The following is a 17,961-nucleotide window of genomic DNA, read 5'->3' as shown; positions in this document are numbered from 1 at the left end:
TTTAAAAAATAAAACCCAACATTAATAAAATCTCACCCACTCAAATTAAGTTGCTTTAAAGCATGTGGATCTCAATTATTTTTTCCCCAATGGGTCAACCTTTGAAAAGAACAAAAGGTTACTTATCCTGCCATAGGGTGAGCTATTTGGCTCTGATTCCTGTTGAATTAATAGCACTTTTCAAGGGTAAGACAGTATGGAAGTGTGGGAAAAAGTGTCAAGGGATAAGTGACAATGCAAGGACAAAACATTCAATCGAGTGGGTATTAGGGTGTTTAATGACACCTGGGACATCTTTGTTTGCTGTTAGCAAAGGGTCCTTGTTGCATTTGAAGGTTTCTGATTTCCAGGATGACCAAATATCCTGTATTTGGACAACGCATTCGTTAAAAGCCATGAAATTTCCTTTTTAAAGCTTTTCATGAAGGTTTCAATTGCTAACTGTAGAGTTCTGGGTGGAGATTTGTACTGACTGCTCATCTTATTGTTTTTCTCTTTGTTTTTATTAGATTTTAATCAAATTAGCTCAGATGTAACAAAATTTTCATTGGAAATTTTTGGTTATTTTATATTTGTGTAGATTATAGATTGGGTGCTCAATTATTGAGCACCCTTTAAAGTGTAAATGAGCTACAACTAATTTCAGCTGGTAATACAGAAAAGATGAAATGGATTTTAAAAGTTGAGGAAATCCAACAAGGTTCAGTGCGTCTTTAATCTCTAGTTACAGTTATAAAGACCCTAAAATTCCATTTACTCAGGTTCTCTTCATTTTCTCACCCTGAGCTCTCATCAGATTAAAACATTTTTAAGAACTCAAACTAGGTGTCATGCCAACCATTTCAGTTTAACCGTGTTAGAGATTAATAGGGGTGAACGGGAAGAGTCAAAGGAAAACAGTGTTTTAGAAGATAGAACAGACAGCTTTTCAAAGAAGGAATGCAAACACATAAAGGTAGGTTTGACCTTCTCAGTACAGTAAATAAAATATAACAATAATAATTAGTAAAATTATTGTTATTCCTACTCTTTTAGCAAATATTTATTTAGAATCTGGCCAGGCTCTTCCAAGCCCTGGAATATTTCACAGATGAAACATCTTGTTTATGTGCTGCTTAAATTCTATTGTAAGGAGAGCAAGACATTAAATGATAAACCTACTACATATGGTGGCTCAGTGGGTAAAGCGTCTGCCTACAATGTGGGAGACCCGGGTTCGATCCCTGGGTCGGGAAGATCCCCTGGAGAAGGAAATGGCAACCCACTCCAGTACTCTTGCCTGGAAAATCCCATGGACTGAGAAGCCTGGTAGGCTACAGTCCATGGAGTCTCAAAGAGTCGGACACGACTGAGCGACTACATATATGATATACAGAGTGCCTGAACAACTACGGACAGAGGTTTGTAACATTGTACAGGAAGTGGTGATCAAAACCATCCCCAAGAAAAAGGTATGCAACAAGGCAAAATGGTTGTCTGAGAAGGCCTTATAAATAGCTGAGAAAAGAAGTGAAAGGCAAACAAGAAAAGGAAAGATATACCCTTCAGAAAGCAGAGTTCCAAAGAAGAGCAAAGAGAGATGAGAAAGCCTTCTTAAATGAACAATGCAAAGAAATAGAGGAAAACAATAGAATGGAAAAGACTAGAGATCTCTTCAAGAGAATTAGAGACACCAAGGGAACATTTTATTTATTTGCATTTATTGCAAAGATGGGCACAATAAAGGACAGAAATGGTAAGGACCTAAGAGAAGCAGAAGATATTAAGAAGAGGTGGCAAGAATATGCAGAATAACCATACAAAAAAGGTCTTAATGACCTGGATAACCACGATGGTATGATCAGCCACCTAGAGCCAGACATCCTGGAATGTGAAGTCAAATGGGCCTTAGGAAGCATCACTACAAACAAAGCTAGTGGAGGTGATGGAATTCCAGCTGAGCTATTTTGAATCCTAAAAGATGATGCTGTGAAAGTGCTGCACTCAATATGCCAGCAAATTTGGAAAACTCAGCAGTGGCCACAGGACTGGAAAAGGTCAGTTTTCATTCCAATCCCAAAGAAGGGCAATGCCAAAGAATGCTCAAACTACTGCACAGTTGCACTCATCTCACATGCTGGCAAGGTCATGCTCAACATCCTATAAGTCAGGCTTCAAAAGTATGTGAACCAAAAACTTCCAGATGTTCAAGCTGGATTTAGAAACAGTAGAGGAACCAGAGATCAAATTGCCAACATCCGTTAGATCATCGAAAAATCAAAGGAATTCCAAAAAACATCTGCTTCATTGATTACACTAAAGCCTTTGACTGTGTGGATCACAATCAACTGTGGAAAATTCTGAAAGAGATGGGAATACCAGACCACCTTACCTGCCTCCTAAGAAACCTGTACGCAAGTCAAGAAGCAACAGTTAGAACCAGGCATGGAACACAGACTGGTTCAAAATCGGAAAAGGAACATGTCAAGGTTGTATATTGTTACCCTGCTTATTTAACTTATATGCAGAGTACATCACGTGAAATGCTGGACTGGATGAAGCACAAGCTGGAATCAAGATTGCTGGGAGAAATATCAAATAACCTCAGATGTGCAGATGATACCACCCTTATGGCAGAAAGTAAAGAGGAACTAAAGAACCTCTTGATGAAGGTGAAAGAGGAGAGTGAAAAAGCTGGCTTAAAACTCAACATTCAAAAAAACAAAGATTATGGCACCTGTTCCCATCAGCTCATGGCAAATAGATGGGGAAAAAAAAGACAACAGTGACAGACTTTATTTTCTTGGGCTCCAAAATCACTGCAGATGGTGACTTCAGTCATGAAATTAAAAGACTGTTGCTTCTTAGAAGAAAAGCTATAACAAACTTAGTGTATTAAAAAGCAGAGACATCACTTTACTGACAAAGGTCTGTATAGTCAAAGCTATGGTTTTTCCAGTAGTCCTGTACACATGGTGATAGTTGGAACATAAAGAAGGCTGAGCACTGAAGAACTGATGAACTGTGGTACTGGAGCAGACTCTTGAGAGTCCCTTTGACAGCAAGGAGATCAAACTAGTCAGTCCTAAATGAAATCAACCCTGAATAGTCATTGGAAGGACTGATGCTGAAGCTGAAGCTCCAGTACTTTGGCCACCTGATATGAAGAGCCGACTCATTGGAAAAGACTTTGATGCTGGGAAAGATTAAGGGCAGGAGGAGAAGGGGGTGACAGAGGATGAGAAGGATAAATGGCGTCATCGGTTCAGTGGCCATGAGTTTGAGCAAACTCCAGGAGATGGTGGAAGGACAGGGAAGCCTGGCTTGCTGCAGTCCATGGGTTCACAAAGAGTGGGTCACAACTGAGCAACTGAACCACAAAACTACATATGAGGCTTACATAGAATGTTAAAGGTGGTAAGTACTGTAGAAAAGTAAAAATCAAGCAGGACAACAGGCAGAAGAAGAGGGTTGTTACAGTTTAAACTAGGATGGTCAGAATAGACCTTTACAGATGAGTACCACTTACACCAAGATTTGAAGGAGATGAGGGAGTTAGCTTGTGGGGATAGCTGTAGTGAGAGTATTCCTGGAAGAAAAGAGAGCTAGTGCAAAAGCCCTCAGGTGGGAATGTGTCTGGAGAATTTGAAAAAACAAACAAATAAACAAAAAAGCAGATAGGCCAGAGTGGTTGGAGTGGAATGAGCGTAAGGAAGATGGTGGGGTGAGGGCAGGGGCAGGCGGTGTGGGACTTGTAACCATTTTAAGGGGTGAAGTGGGGGGCCTTTGCACAGTTTGGAACAGAGTGGTTTCCTGATCTGAGTTAACATGGAGCAGGATTGTCATAGTGAGGGTGGGGAGAACTGGTCATATTCTGGATGTATTTTGAAGGAGGACCTAAGAGGATTTCCTGAGGCATTGGATATGAAGTGTGAGAGAAAGAGCAACGGCGGCGTGTGATGTAGGGGGAAGACAGTGTGGGGGAAGCATGGTGTTGGTGTGGGGCTCTCTCTCTTGCCCCAGGAAGGAAGAGAAGACCCACCTTGAGCGTCCAGATCTCTCCCGGGACCCTCTGCCCGGTTAGTCAGAAGGAGAGCCTGCACTTGCTCTGTGTTTCCTCGTTGCCAAGGTCCGTTCACCTCGCGTGAATCACTAACAGTCTCCCTCAGTGTGTGCTTCCCACGAGGAACCTGCTCCATGTCCCACAGCTACTCAGTGACTGAGGCAGGGTTTGAACTCAGGTCTCTCTGACTCTAATTGCAGCTCATTTACGGTGAATTCAGTGGCAATGTATTCTTCACAATAAATGTCAAGACTAAACGGCCACGACTTTATGAGCCTTTAGGATGTTTTCAGGTGTTCTGGGTTTATCTGAAGTTCCAAGTGTTGTTGGCTTAGATGGCAAGTCCTTTTGGCTTATCAACTTTTTTTTTTTTTTTATTCTTTACAGGTCTTTGTACAGCACTGTCAAGGTTATGTAGGGGCTTAATTCTTTTGTCAGTAAAAAGTATTAAAAAACCATTGTCTCTTGCAGTTAATCTGTGGGTGTAAAAAAAATCTCCTATCAACATGTTATTTCCAAAACATTTCTTGGACAAACATCTGAAATTTAGACTAAATTCCAAGAAAGTTTATAAGATTGTGAGACACACGCACATTCCCAGAGTGACAGGCCTTTAATGCTCTGATTTGTTCAAATGGCTTCTGAGGCTTCTCATTTTCTAACTGCTGTTGTCCTTTTTAAATAGCTGAACAGGAAGACACTCAGAAGAAAACCTTCACCTGCTGGATAAACTCACAGTTGGCAAAGGTGAGGAAAAACAGGGCAAATCAAGCTAAAAATATATTTAAGTGATTGCTCCTGTTCTCTCCTGTTTTGGTCTCCAAAATGGCAATGGTGAGAGATTGAAAGAATGTGTTGAATGTCACCTTGATCTTTTGTATTCTGTTTTGATATATGTGTTATTCTTTCCCAACACTAAAAGGGGGCACTTGGGCACTTCTGTTAAGGATGTGGGAGACAGTGCTATAGAATACTAAAAGCAGCAACATCTGTTTTATCAAATGCAATTATAATGGAACTCCTATATATTGAGTGTTAGACACTGTTAAGTTCTTTAAATGTACTGACTACTCATTACATTTCATTGAATTCGCAACATCCCGTGATATAGATAGTATTGTTTCTATTTAAAGAGCAAGAAATGTAAGGCACAGAGTTGTGTGACTTCTAGATGGTCCCACAGCTTATAAGCGATAGTGTAGTAGTGTAGTGTTAGCTGCTCATGCAACCCCATGCCTGGGCTTATGAAGCCCACCACGCTTCTCTGTCCATGGAATTCTCCAGGCAAGCCTACTGGAGTGGGTTGCCATTTTCTACTCCAGGGCATTTTCCCGACCCAGGAATCGAATCTGGGTTTCTCTCATTGCAGGCAGATTCTTTACCATCGGAGCCACCGGGGAAGCCATGAGTGATAGCACTGGGATGCTATCCCCGACAGTCTGGACCAGAGACCTTGATCTTAATCTCTGTGCCACCCTGGCTCTCAGTGATGCCAAGTGCCTGGAGCAACCTACATACAAAAATGAATGAGCCTCTCTCACAGGCTACCCATCCTAGCCCAATGCTTGTAGTTCTAAAAAGAATAAATTCATAAACAGGTTATTTCAGAAATGTAATCTCTCCAAATGGGTCACTATTGGCTGATTCTGACTATCTTGAATGCCACTTCTCCACACAGGTTTTAAGCTCTCAGTGAAAGCTGAAAGGGTGTTGTGTTATTGGAAATCTACTGTGAGTTAAGTTCACTTCTTTCCTTAACATGTTTGGATGTGGAACTTTGTGTGTTTTCTATCATCCTGTTAATTAAGAAGAAAATCACTACCTAATTTTAGCTTTTCCAGAGATCCTAAAGCACATTTATGAGATTCTTAATGTTACCACGTTTTTGTTCCAAACTGTTAATGATTACTTTTCTTGTGGCCTTTGTTTGGTAGCACACACCTCCCTCCGTTGTAACAGACCTGTTCACAGACATTAAAAAGGGGCATGTCCTCCTGGACCTGCTGGAAGTACTCTCAGGACAGCAATTGGTAAGTTTTTAAAATTAAGTCAGTAAGCTTTTAAAACGACATTAAGAAATTTTGTGGATTAAAAAAAAGCATATTTCTGAGTAATATATTTTGCTTGAATCTCATAGCCTCGAGATAAAGGATCTAATACATTCCAGTGTAGAATCAATATAGAAAATGCTCTGACATTCCTAAAAAACCAATCAGTGAGTATGAAATTCACATGAAAATTAGTTGGGGAGATTAATGCTTTCACATATTTTCTCTTTTCTAACCTGCATTTTTCTTTTCCAGATCAAGCTAATAAATATTCATGTTACTGATATCATAGATGGAAACCCATCTATTATTCTTGGCCTCATTTGGACAATTATACTGCACTTTCATGTGAGTAGTTTGATATGAAAAGTATTCCTCTTCTAATTACCACAGTGTAAAATAAATAAGTGTAGTGCAAAAGTGTGACTTGACGCTAGAGCTTCTTTAGAAACGAGACCCATTGGAAGTCTTTTCAGGTGAAAACTATATAGCTGACCTTTTGTCACTTATGTTACTCTTCAATTGAAAATTGAATACTAAATTATCATGATATACTGAAATAGCATATATGTATCAGCTCCAGCCTGAATAGGACTTGCCATGGTAAATTTTTGTTTATTATTGTTTACTCTGGCAGAAGAGAGAATAGGAAGCTTTTGGAGTAAATTCTGGAAAACTAACCCACTAAACTTGGTAAAAATCTCCCTATTTTTGAGGTCCCTTGTCTAATAGTCCTGCAATGTCTAGTTTTGTCCCAAGACTGACTCATAACTTTTCTTTCATTCCATGAGTATTTTTGAGCACCTGCTATGTGCTTGCTTTTGTGCTAGGACACTAAGAAAATAATAGCAAATAAGATGATTCTAGTCCTGACTTTATGACACTTATGATTGATAAATACATACTTTCAGGCCTGGAATTTTGAATTAGTGCATGTTTTGTGGAGCTACTTAAAAAGTTTACATGTAGGTTATATCCATAATTACTTTAAAAATAACTTTAAAAATTATATGGAAAGCAAGTGCTTATTTTAGGAAAAATAGAAGGTAACATAACTAATTTATATAAAATTTCAAACAAAATGAGACTTTGTATCATTTCTGTATACCTATAGTTGGTACAAAATAGACTTTGTATCATTTGCAAAGTGAAACTTTGTATCATTTCTGATTACCTATGTTTGTAGTTATAGTAGAATAATATACATGAAGATGATGAAAACTAAATTTAGGATTTGGAGTTTTTTTCCTCTGGGAAGGGAAGGAAATGGAATTGAATGCACAAAGACAGAGGCTCAAACTGTGTTTTGTTTCTTTAAAAATTATGAACTAAATGTGGTAAATGTTAAAATTTGATAATTCATAGGCATATTAAATATTTTCCATACTTTTTAGGGTATTTGAAATATAAATTAAGACGTCAACATAGATAATAAAAAGAAAGTCATCTAGAATTTCACCACTCACAGATAACCACTTCAATTAATTTGATGTACAGTCCTCATGACATAATATAGCAGGAATTAATATATATATTTGTGCATGTCTGTCTTAAACAAAACAGGATTGTGCTCTCCATCTTGTTTTCAAGTTATCCTAATTATCATCTTTCTGGGCTTATATATATTGTAATGGAAGCATGGTGTTCTGTATTAAAGCATATATTTCATTAATGGACTCTCAAAATGCTCAGTTTTTTGTGACTGTAAGAAATTCCAAAAAATTTATCCTTAAGATAAAATTTGCATATAATCTTAATCATTCCCATGGGCCAAATTCCTCGAAACAGCATTCTTGGTCCGTAAAGTGTGCAAAATAAAAGCTTTGTAAATTTTTGTTTTAATATTGTAAATGAACTTTTGGTAAGAGTATAACACACATAGAGGAAAAGGCACAAATCTTAAGTGTAGAGTTTGATGAATTTTCATAAATTAAACACATCCATGTAACCACCATGTAACTGAAGACAGAAAGATAGAACATGGCCAGCATGTCAGAGCCCTAGGTCTTTCTCCCAGTCTCTGTTCTCCTTCCCTATAGATAACCACTACTTTGATCTTTATCATTGGTTAGTTTACCATTTTAAACACAATATGAAGGGAATTATAACTGAATTATTTTGCATACACTATGTAATACTCTTCTGTATCTGATTCATTTTATTTAACATCATGTCTGTCAGATTCATCCTCTTAGGATCTTTCCTTTTCATTGCTGTGTATGAATATATCAGTGCATGAATATACTAGAACTTGTTTACCATTCTGCTGTTGACGAACGTTTCTTTTGTTGCTAGTTTTAAGTTATTACAAATAAAGCTGCTAAGAATGTTCTTGTATATGCAATTTGGTGCCTTTGGTGGCCTCATTTCTGTTGCATATTTACCTAGGACTATAACTGCTAGGCTGTAGGGCATATGATCTCTAGCTTTAGTAGATCACTGCCCAACAGTTTTTCTAACTTTTTCTGATTTGCACTGTTATCAGAGTTTGAGAATTCTTTGAGCCAGTTCTCACTAATCAGTTCAGTTCAGTCGCTCAGTCGTGTCCAACTCTTTGCGACCCCATGAATCGCAGCATACTAGGCCTCCCTGTCCATCACCAACTCCCGGAGTTCACCCAAACTCATGTCCATCAAGATGATAATTCCATCCAGCCATCTCATCCTCTGTCGTCCCCTTCTCCTGCACCCAATCCCTCCCAGCATCAGGGTCTTTTCCAATAAGTCAACTCTTCGCATGAGGTAGCCAAAGTATTGGAGTTTCAGCTTTAGCATCAGTCCTTCCAGTGAACACCCAGAACTGATCTCCTTTAGGATGGACTGGCTGGATCTCCTTGCAGTCCAAGGGACTCTCAAGAGTCTTCTCCAACACCACAGTTCAAAAGCATCAATTCTTCGGCGCTCAGCTTTCTTCACAGTCGAACTCTCACATCTATATTTGACCACTGGAAAAACCATAGCTTTAACTAGACGGACCTTTGTTGGCAAAGTAGTGTCTCTGCTTTGAATATGCTATCTAGGTTGGTCATAACTTTCCTTCCAGGGAGTAAGCGACTTTTAATTTCATGGCCGCAATCACCATCTGCAGTGATTTTGGAGCCCCCAAAAATAAAGTCTGACATTGTTTCCACTGTTTCCCCATCTATTTGCCATGAAGTGATAGGACCAGATGCCATGATCTTCATTTTCTGAATGTTGAGCTTTAAGCCAACTTTTTCACTCTCCTCTTTCACTTTCAAGAGGCTTTTTAGTTCCTGTTCACTTTCTGCCATAAGGGTGGTATCATCTGCATATCTGAGGTGATTGATATTTCTCCTGGCAATCTTGATTCCAGCTTGTGTTTCTTCCAGCCCAGCGTTTCTCATGATGTACTCTACATAGAAGTTAAATAAGCAGGGTGACAATATACAGCCTTGACGTACTCCTTTCCCATTTGGAACCATTCTCACTAATACTTGACATTAAAAAAACACACATACACACACACATTTATTTCTGCTATGTGTAATGATTTATTCTGGATCCTATATTCTGGATCCAAGTCCTTTGTTGGTTATATACATAAGTTGCAAATATCTTCTCTGACTCTGTGACTTGCCTTTTCAATCCTTTAATTAACAGACATTCATAATTTTAATGTAGTTCAAATTTATCAGCATCTTTTTTTTTCTGGTGGTTAGTACTTTTTATGTCTTTTAGAAAATTCTTTCCCATTGCCAGTACCATGGAGATATTCTCTTACTTTCTAGAATAGTTCTTTCTAATAGAACTTTCTGCAATAATGGGAATGTTCTATACTTGTACTGTACAGAACAATAGTTACTAGCAACCTATGGCTATTGAACTCTTACAGTGTTGCTAATATGTCTGAGGAATTAAATTAAAATTTTATTTTTAAATTAAATAGTCACATGTGGCTAGTGGTTATCATATTGGACAGCACATGTCTAAAAGCTTAATTATTTCACATGTAACATATAGATCTGCAGTCTTTCAAGAATGAATTGGTTTGTCTGTACACCTGAAACTAATACAACATTGTAAATCAAATATACTTCAATACAGAGTTAAAAAGAAGAATAAATTGATTTGTGTGAATATGTTATGTTAAAGCAATCAAGATTTACTTTTTCCATATGGCTATCCAGTTGACCCAACACTAATTTTTTTTTTTTCCTTGCTTTACTGAGAACTTGACTGAGTTAGGGATTACCAAGGACATTGATAAGCATTAAAAATCTTAACTTACAGAAATTGAAACTTTTTGCAGGAGAATGAATAAATATCACATTTTCCCAATAATTAGGATGTATAAGGAAGAAAAAAACGTCCCTTTACATAGGGTCTTGGTACTAGGCAACTTTTAAGCAATTGTGTGCAGAATAACTTTCTCATTTCCTGAACACTTTTTGTCTTCTGTTTGCTGTGATAGCAAGTGTCTGCACTTTCTGTGCTATGCTCTTTTTTTTCAATTGGAGGAAAATTGCTTTACAGTGTGTTCATTTCTGCTGTACATCATGAATCAGTCATAAGTATACATATGCCCCTCCTTCTTGAGCCTCCCTCCCTCCCAGCCCTCTAGGTCATCACAGAGCACCGAGCTGGGCTCTCTGTGCTATACAGCAGCTTTCCGCACTATCTGTTTTATACATGGTGGTGTATATATTGTCAGGGCTGCTCTCCCAGTTCATCCAACCCTCCCCTTTCTCCCGCTTCACGTGTCCACGTGTCCAACATTAATTGAAGAGACCATCATTTTCCTACTACGCTATAGTATCACCTTCATAAATCAAGAAGTCATGTAGGTATGGCTCCATTTTCAGATTGTTCGGTCCCATTATTTATCCTTGTACCAGGTCTATCCTAGATTAATTTCTGTAGCTGTACAGTCAGTCTTGATATCTGATAGTGTGCTGTCCTACATGTTTATCAAGATTACCTTGGCTTCTTTGCTCTTTGTATTTCCATACAATTTTTTAAATTGAGATGTAATTGAGATATACCTTTGGGTAAGCTCATTGTTAATTTACGCACACAACCTACTGGAATTTTAATGAGGATTGATTAAAGTATAAAATCATTTGGAAAAAGTTGACATCTCTTACATAATGCATCTTTTAATCCAAGAATATAATATTTTCATTTGTGTTTTGTTCAAAAGATTTTAAAATTTTCATTATGATTTCTCATTTGACTGATGGGTTCTATAACAATCTATGGCTTAATTTCCAAATATTTGAAATTTATTTTTTATATCTTCACTAATTTCTAGTTTAATTTCAGTATGGTCAGAAAATATAATCTGAATTATTTCAGTCCTTCAAAATTTCTGTGGCTTGCTTTATGGTTCAGCATGTCAATTTTGGTAAATAGTCTATATTTACATAAATATATTTACATAAATATACATGCACTGGGTGCCATTTTGGTGCAAGGCGGTTTGCAGACCAGATCAGGTTTGTTCATTGTGTTGGTCACACCTACTATTAATGGTTATTTGGGAAATCTGCAATCATTGAAAAAAAGTGTACATCTTTCAATAACACATCTGTTTCTGGATTTGTCTTTTAACATTTTCTGTAGGTATTATCATATTGCCCATCCAAGAAATCGGAATCAATTTATGTGTTTCCAGCAATATATGAATATTCATCACTGACTGTTATCTTTTAAAAACTTTTGCCTGCATTACAAGTAAAAACACTGTCTTCTTGCTGTATACAATTAGATTTCTGAAATGATCAATGAGGTTATTTTTCATATACGTAACAGATTTTTTTCTTTCTTGAAACTTAACATCTCCATGTGTTTGACTATTTTTTCTTCTATGTATATTTGTTTTTTAATGGTTTATAATCAAGGATGCATTTTAATTGACCCAATCTCTCCAGAAATTTTCTTGACTAGCTCAATTAAGTTCAGTTGAGTTTTGATTGACATACATTGAACACCAGTGAAGTGCTCTGTAAGCATGGTGGGGGGGTGAATAGATGCCTGCCTTCAGTAGTCCACTGAAAAAACACCAAAGTGTAGCTCCAGATGCCAAATGGCATTGTTCAGAGACTTGTGCAGTGCTCATTTTACCACAAGTAAAATGTTACCATTAAATGATACTTTTAAGATCTTGTTTTGGCTGAAGGTTTTATCTCAATGCTGCTAACTTATGATTCTGTACACATTAACAATTATTATGTCTTCCTTAGATTGAAGAGCTTGCCCGGACTCTTCCCGACAATTACAGTCAGCCTTCCGTGGACAGTGTGAGTGCAGTTGACTCCTCTCCTACCTCAAGTCCTCCAGCTAAGAAATGCTCCAAAGTCCAAGAAAGATGGCGGATGTCTGCAAAGAAGGCGCTTCTCCAGTGGGCTCAGGAGCAGTGTGCCTCGTAAGTAGCTTGCTGTGACCAGGGGAGACACACAGGGCAGCTGTACAACCAACATAACCTTACTGACCTCCAGGTCTGAAAATCTGGTGTAACAGCTACCTGAAAACTTCCCTCTCATAAGAAGAAAATGCTCCCTCTCTCCTTCCTCTCACATTGAATTTTTCACATGAAGATGTCTGCAGGCTCAGCCACTCTTGGTTTTAAAGGCCAGAAGGTGGTATCACCTGAGTAACTTTCCTCACTCCCATGCCCATGTATAGGTGGCCCATATGGTATACAAATAAAGTAGTCTTCAAATATCCTTTTCTTTAGGCACAATTCCCTTATGCATCTGGAAGGTGGATTTAGATTTTTAAAAGTTTCACCATGCTAGGAGTTCTTTAAAAGTCAAGACTGTTTTAGTTGACTGTGTATTCTTTTAATTTTAGCCTTATATGTGTTCACGGTATAGTTGGCAATAAAGTTAGGAAGGACTTACGGTTGAAAATGTCAGGGGCAGGAAGAAGGTTTCCTTTATCTGAGGTGATCATGGAGTGCCTTTCTGAGGAGACTTTTGAGCTGAGACATGAAGAGATGGCTTTAAGTATATGAAGACTGGGGAGAAAGAGTGTCCAGGCAGAAGGATTAAAAGGACTATCAAGAAACAGGAATGAGGCTGGTGTTGCTTTGTGTCGGAAGGTGGAGATACTGAAAAATATCCTCTGAGCTGAAAAGGAACTTTTAAGACTGAGGAACAATGTGGGCAACTCCATAAAGTGCAATTATGAAGATTATTGTGGGTCCCTTACAGGCAGGATCAGGCAGACAGGGATCCAGAGGCACTCCGTGCCCCCACAAGGGGTACAGGGGGATTTAAAGGGGCCAAAGCTAAAAAACAGAATCAATTACGAAGGGACAGGTATGTCTGCACCAACAGGAGCCAGGGTTTTTTTCCTCTCCCTGGGAGTCTTGACCATTAACCATCTGTGTCAGCAAAAGGCATTCTTCCAGTTTTCATATCAGATGAAGGCAAGAGAAAAAGTTGATGGGAAACTTACCTGGCTTGGGCACATTCCTCGTGAGCAGGCCAAGCCCGGTCATGCAGAGAGAAGAGGGGATGGGACTAGCAGGCCTAAGCTGGAGCTGACAAAATGGAAGCAGTGTGGTCCAGCCACACTGCAGCATTGTAAGAAAGGTGAGATAGAAAGGTGGGAGAGGTCAGGAGGAGCCAAAGCTTGTAAGGCCCTGTGGGCCAGAGTGAGTGATGTTATTCTAAATATAATACAAACTATGATGTTTTTTTCAAATTTTTTTATTGTGATAAAATATACATAGCAAAATTTATCACTTTAACAGTTTTGAAGGGTACAGTTCAGTGACATTAAGGACATTCACAGTTGTGTAACCATCACTGCTAACTGTCTGCAGAACTTTTTTCATCTTATGAAACTAAAGCTCTGTAACTGTTTAACACCTCCCAACTCCACCTTCCCTTCAGCCTCTGGCCACCAGAGGTCTACTTTCTTTATCAAAGAATTTCATTCTGCAAGGTTCCTTATATGAGTGGAATCATGTAGCAGTTTTCCTTCTGTGACTGGCTTATTTCATTCAGCATCATATCCCTAAGTTTCATCCATGTTATAGCATGTGTCAGAATTTCGTTACTTTTTGGACTAAATATTTCATTGTACAAACATGCTACATTTTGTTTATCCATTCATTCATAATCGGTTCTAAGCAGAGGAGTGACAAAGGCAGTCATCTATCCAGTGAACTATTGACCATTGACTTGGCACAAAATATTGTTTAATTTTTTCCAATGAGAAATAAAATTATCTCTTCCAGTAAAAAGAACTTAATGGTTCGTAGAGATCCAAACTTAGTCAAGCCAACAGATGGTTGAATGAAGAGCATTAAATTTGAGTATCACTGTCATGTGAAGGACTTTTAAAGACAGATTTCAGGCCCACTTCCAGAGTATGATTCAGGTAGACCTGGGGTTGGGCCTGAGAATTTCTACCTGCAGTCCAAGTGATGCCATTACTGCTGGGCCAGGGGCCACACTTTGAGAACCAATATTTTGTAGTATCGTGAGCCTCATCAAACTTGGCATTTTACTTTAATTGGACCTTATGATTAAAATAAAATACTTTTCTAGGTTGACTGACATAATTTGATTTGCTGAAATTTAAGTCCTGATGAATAGAGTGGAGGTACTTTGATATAGGCTTTTAAATAGTCTTTCTAATGTTTTTATTCTTTTGCGGTAGGTATGAATCTGTCACGGTGACAGATTTTAAGTCAAGCTGGAGAAATGGGATGGCTTTTCTGGCTGTCATTCATGCCTTGCGACCAGACCTGATTGACATGAAGAGTGTGAAGCATAGATCCAACAGAGACAATCTGAAAGAGGCCTTCAGAATTGCAGAGCGAGAATTAAAAATCCCCAAAATGCTGGAACCAGAAGGTAAAGAAGCTTCTTTCTCTTTGAAACAATGTCCAGTGTGAAGAGGATTTGAAAATAGTATCCGCATATGAGCAAACATAATAGCATGATATTTAAGTCCTGGAGGGTTTAACTTTACACTCTTTATTAAATTTTCATGAAATTAAGAATTTCTACCAATTACTTAAACTTTGTACTTGTAGGGATGATGTCATAGCTGAAAGCAAATGATGCTGTTTTGCAGAATAATATGAGTCTTTCTCTTAATTTTCTTTTATTGTTTTCTGTATTGTGTCCTCCTTGATTTGATAATTCTTTTCTAAAATTTCTCAAGTAAGATATTACTTTGAGTTGTCTAGGTAGCTCAAATGGTAAAGAGTCTGCCTTCAATGCGAGAAACCAGGGTTCAATCCCTGGGTCAGGAAGATCCCCTGGAGAAGGGCATGGCGACACACTCCAGTATTCTTGCCTGGAGAATTCCATGGACAGTGGAGCCTGGTGGGCTACAGTCCTTGGGATCACAAAGAGTCAGAGATGGCTGAGTGGCTGACACTTTTCACTTGAGTTGCCTGTTGTCTGTGTACCCCCCTTTTCCTATTCCCTCTCCCTAATTAAAGCTGGACCTCTGTGAGGACAGAAGCTGCTTTCTCTGTTTCTTCCTCTGTGGCTGGCCCAGCTTTGCCATTGACTGTGCTCAGTTTTGTTGGATTGTTAACAACAGTAGCAAAATCCTAAATGCTGGCTATATTCAAAGAGATAATTATCAGGTTATATTTAACTTCATGAAGTTAAGATTTAAAAAATTCAGTTCTGGAAAAGCACCGTACTTTGGATTGCATGGTTTCCTAATGCGCGTGCTAAGTTGCTTCAGTTGTATCTGACTGTTTGTGGCCCTGTGGACGTAGCCCGCCAGGCTCCTCTGTCCATGGGATTCTCCAGGCAAGAATACTGGACTGGAATGCCATGCCCTCCTCCAGGGGATCTTCCTGACCTAGGGATCAAACCTTATGTCTCCTACATTGGCAGGAGGGTTCTTTCCCACCAGCGCCACCTGGGAAGCCCCTTCATAATGTATCCAAAGCTTATTTATTTATTTATTAAAACAAACAAAGCACCAGTAAGGTCATAAAAATGGCATGTGGTGAAAGTTGCAATGAACTAACAGGTCAAGAGGTACAAATTCTAGTCTCGGCTCAACAACGGGGTGTAGGTCAGTGTTTAATATTAGGCTCTCTGAAACAGGTGTGTACATGTGTGTGTGTGTGTGTGTGTGTGTGTATGTTTAAAGGATGTGTAGCACAGTTTACAAATAAAAATATGTGATGCACTTTATTAGTACTTCCATATAGCCCCCAGATGCCTTTGTTGATTTTTGCCAAACTCTTATATTCATCTGTAGCCAACCTCTGGTTGCAGTTGCTGAACCGGTATAGTTCTGACATCAGTGTGGGCGGATAACTTCCTTTGCATTAATGAGTAAGTGGAACAGCAAAGAGGCATGTCAGAACTTCACTTGTTCTTCAGTAATGTGAATAAATTTTTGCTGAAAGAATACTGGAAGAATTTGAGTTTTATTATAGTCACAGTTTGACAGCTATAGACAAGACATACTTTTAAGATTAACCTGCATTATTAACAATTTCTCCATCCCTTTCTTAGCACTCAGAAAGTGTTAGTCTCTCAGTCGTGTCTAACTCTTTGTGATTCCATGGACTGTAGCCTACCAGGCTCCACTGTCCATGGAATTCTCCAGGCAAGAATAATACTGGAGTGGGTAGCCATTCCCTTTTCCAGGGGATCTTCTGAACCTAGGGATTGAACCTGAGTCTTTCTCATTGCAGGCAGGTTCTTTACCATCTAAGTCACCAGGGTAGCCCTCTTAGCACTCAGTTCAGTTCAGTTCAGTTCAGTTGCTCAGTCGTGTCCGACTCTTTGCCACCCCATGAATCGCAGCACGCCAGGCCTTCCTGTTCATCACCAACTCCTGGAGTTCACTCAGACTCACAACCATCAAGTCAGTGATGCCATCCAGCCATCTCATCCTCTGTTGTCCCCTTCTCCTCCTGCCCCAATCCCTCCCAGCATCAGAGTCTTTTCCAGTGAGTCAACTCTTCGCATGAGGTGGCCAAGATACTGGAGTTTCAGCTTTAGCATCATTCCTTCCAAAGAAATCCCAGGGCTGATCTCCTTCAGAATGGACTGGTTGGATCTCCTTGTAGTCCAAGGGACTCTCAAGAGTCTTCTCCAACACCACAGTTCCAAAGCATCAATTCTTCAATGGTCTGCCTTCTTCACAGTCCAACCCTCACATCCATACATGACCACTGGAAAAACCATAGCCTTGACTAGACGGACCTTAGTCAGCAAAGTAATGTCTCTGCTTTTGAATGTACTATCTAGGTTGGTCATAACTTTCCTTCCAAGCAGTAAGCATCTTTTAATTTCATGGCTGCAATCACCATCTGCAGTGATTTTGGAGCCCCCCAAAATAAAGTCAGCCACTGTTTCCACTGTTTCCCCATCTATTTGCCATGAAGTGATGGGACCAGATGCCATGATCTTCGTTTTCTGAATGTTGAGTTTTAAGCCAACTGTTTCGCTCTCCTCTTTCACTTGCATCAAGAGGCTTTTTAGTTCCTCTTCACTTTCTGCCATAAGGGTGGTGTCATCTGCATATCTGAGGTTATTGATATTTCTCCCGGCAATCTTGATTCTAGCTTGTGTTTCTTCCAGTCCAGCGTTTCTCATGATGTACTCTGCATAGAAGTTAAATAAGCAGGGTAACAATATACAGCCTTGACATACTCCTTTTCCTATTTGGAACCAGTCTGTTGTCCCATGTCCAGTTCTAACTGTTGCTTCCTGACCTGCATACAGATTTCTCAAGAGGCAGGTCAGGTGGTCTGGTATTCCCATCTCTTTCAGAATTTTCCACAGTTTATTGTGATCCACCCAGTCAAAGGCTTTGGCATAGTCAATAAAGCAGAAATAGATGTTTTTCTGGAACTCTCTTGCTTTTTCCACGATCCAGCGGATGTTGGCAATTTGATCTCTGGTTCTTC

At 39.1% G+C, this 17,961-nt stretch overlaps 1 protein-coding gene across 1 annotated transcript in view; it reads left to right on the top strand.

The window, feature by feature from the left end:
* SYNE2 (spectrin repeat containing nuclear envelope protein 2) overlaps positions 1–17,961 on the top strand; it is a 323,992-nt gene that overhangs the window by 72,071 nt on the left and 233,960 nt on the right. Inside the window, 6 exon segments of the mRNA XM_018054080.1 lie at positions 4,728–4,789; positions 5,977–6,072; positions 6,180–6,257; positions 6,346–6,438; positions 12,293–12,474; positions 14,724–14,920. Of these exon segments, the coding sequence (XP_017909569.1) occupies positions 4,728–4,789; positions 5,977–6,072; positions 6,180–6,257; positions 6,346–6,438; positions 12,293–12,474; positions 14,724–14,920 (708 nt within the window).

Source organism: Capra hircus, chromosome 10, assembly GCF_001704415.2.
Source record: "Capra hircus breed San Clemente chromosome 10, ASM170441v1, whole genome shotgun sequence".
Taxonomy (NCBI): Eukaryota; Metazoa; Chordata; class Mammalia; order Artiodactyla; family Bovidae; genus Capra; species Capra hircus.
The sequence above is the reverse complement of the archived record's forward strand: the minus strand, read 5'-3'. Positions and strand labels throughout refer to the sequence as shown.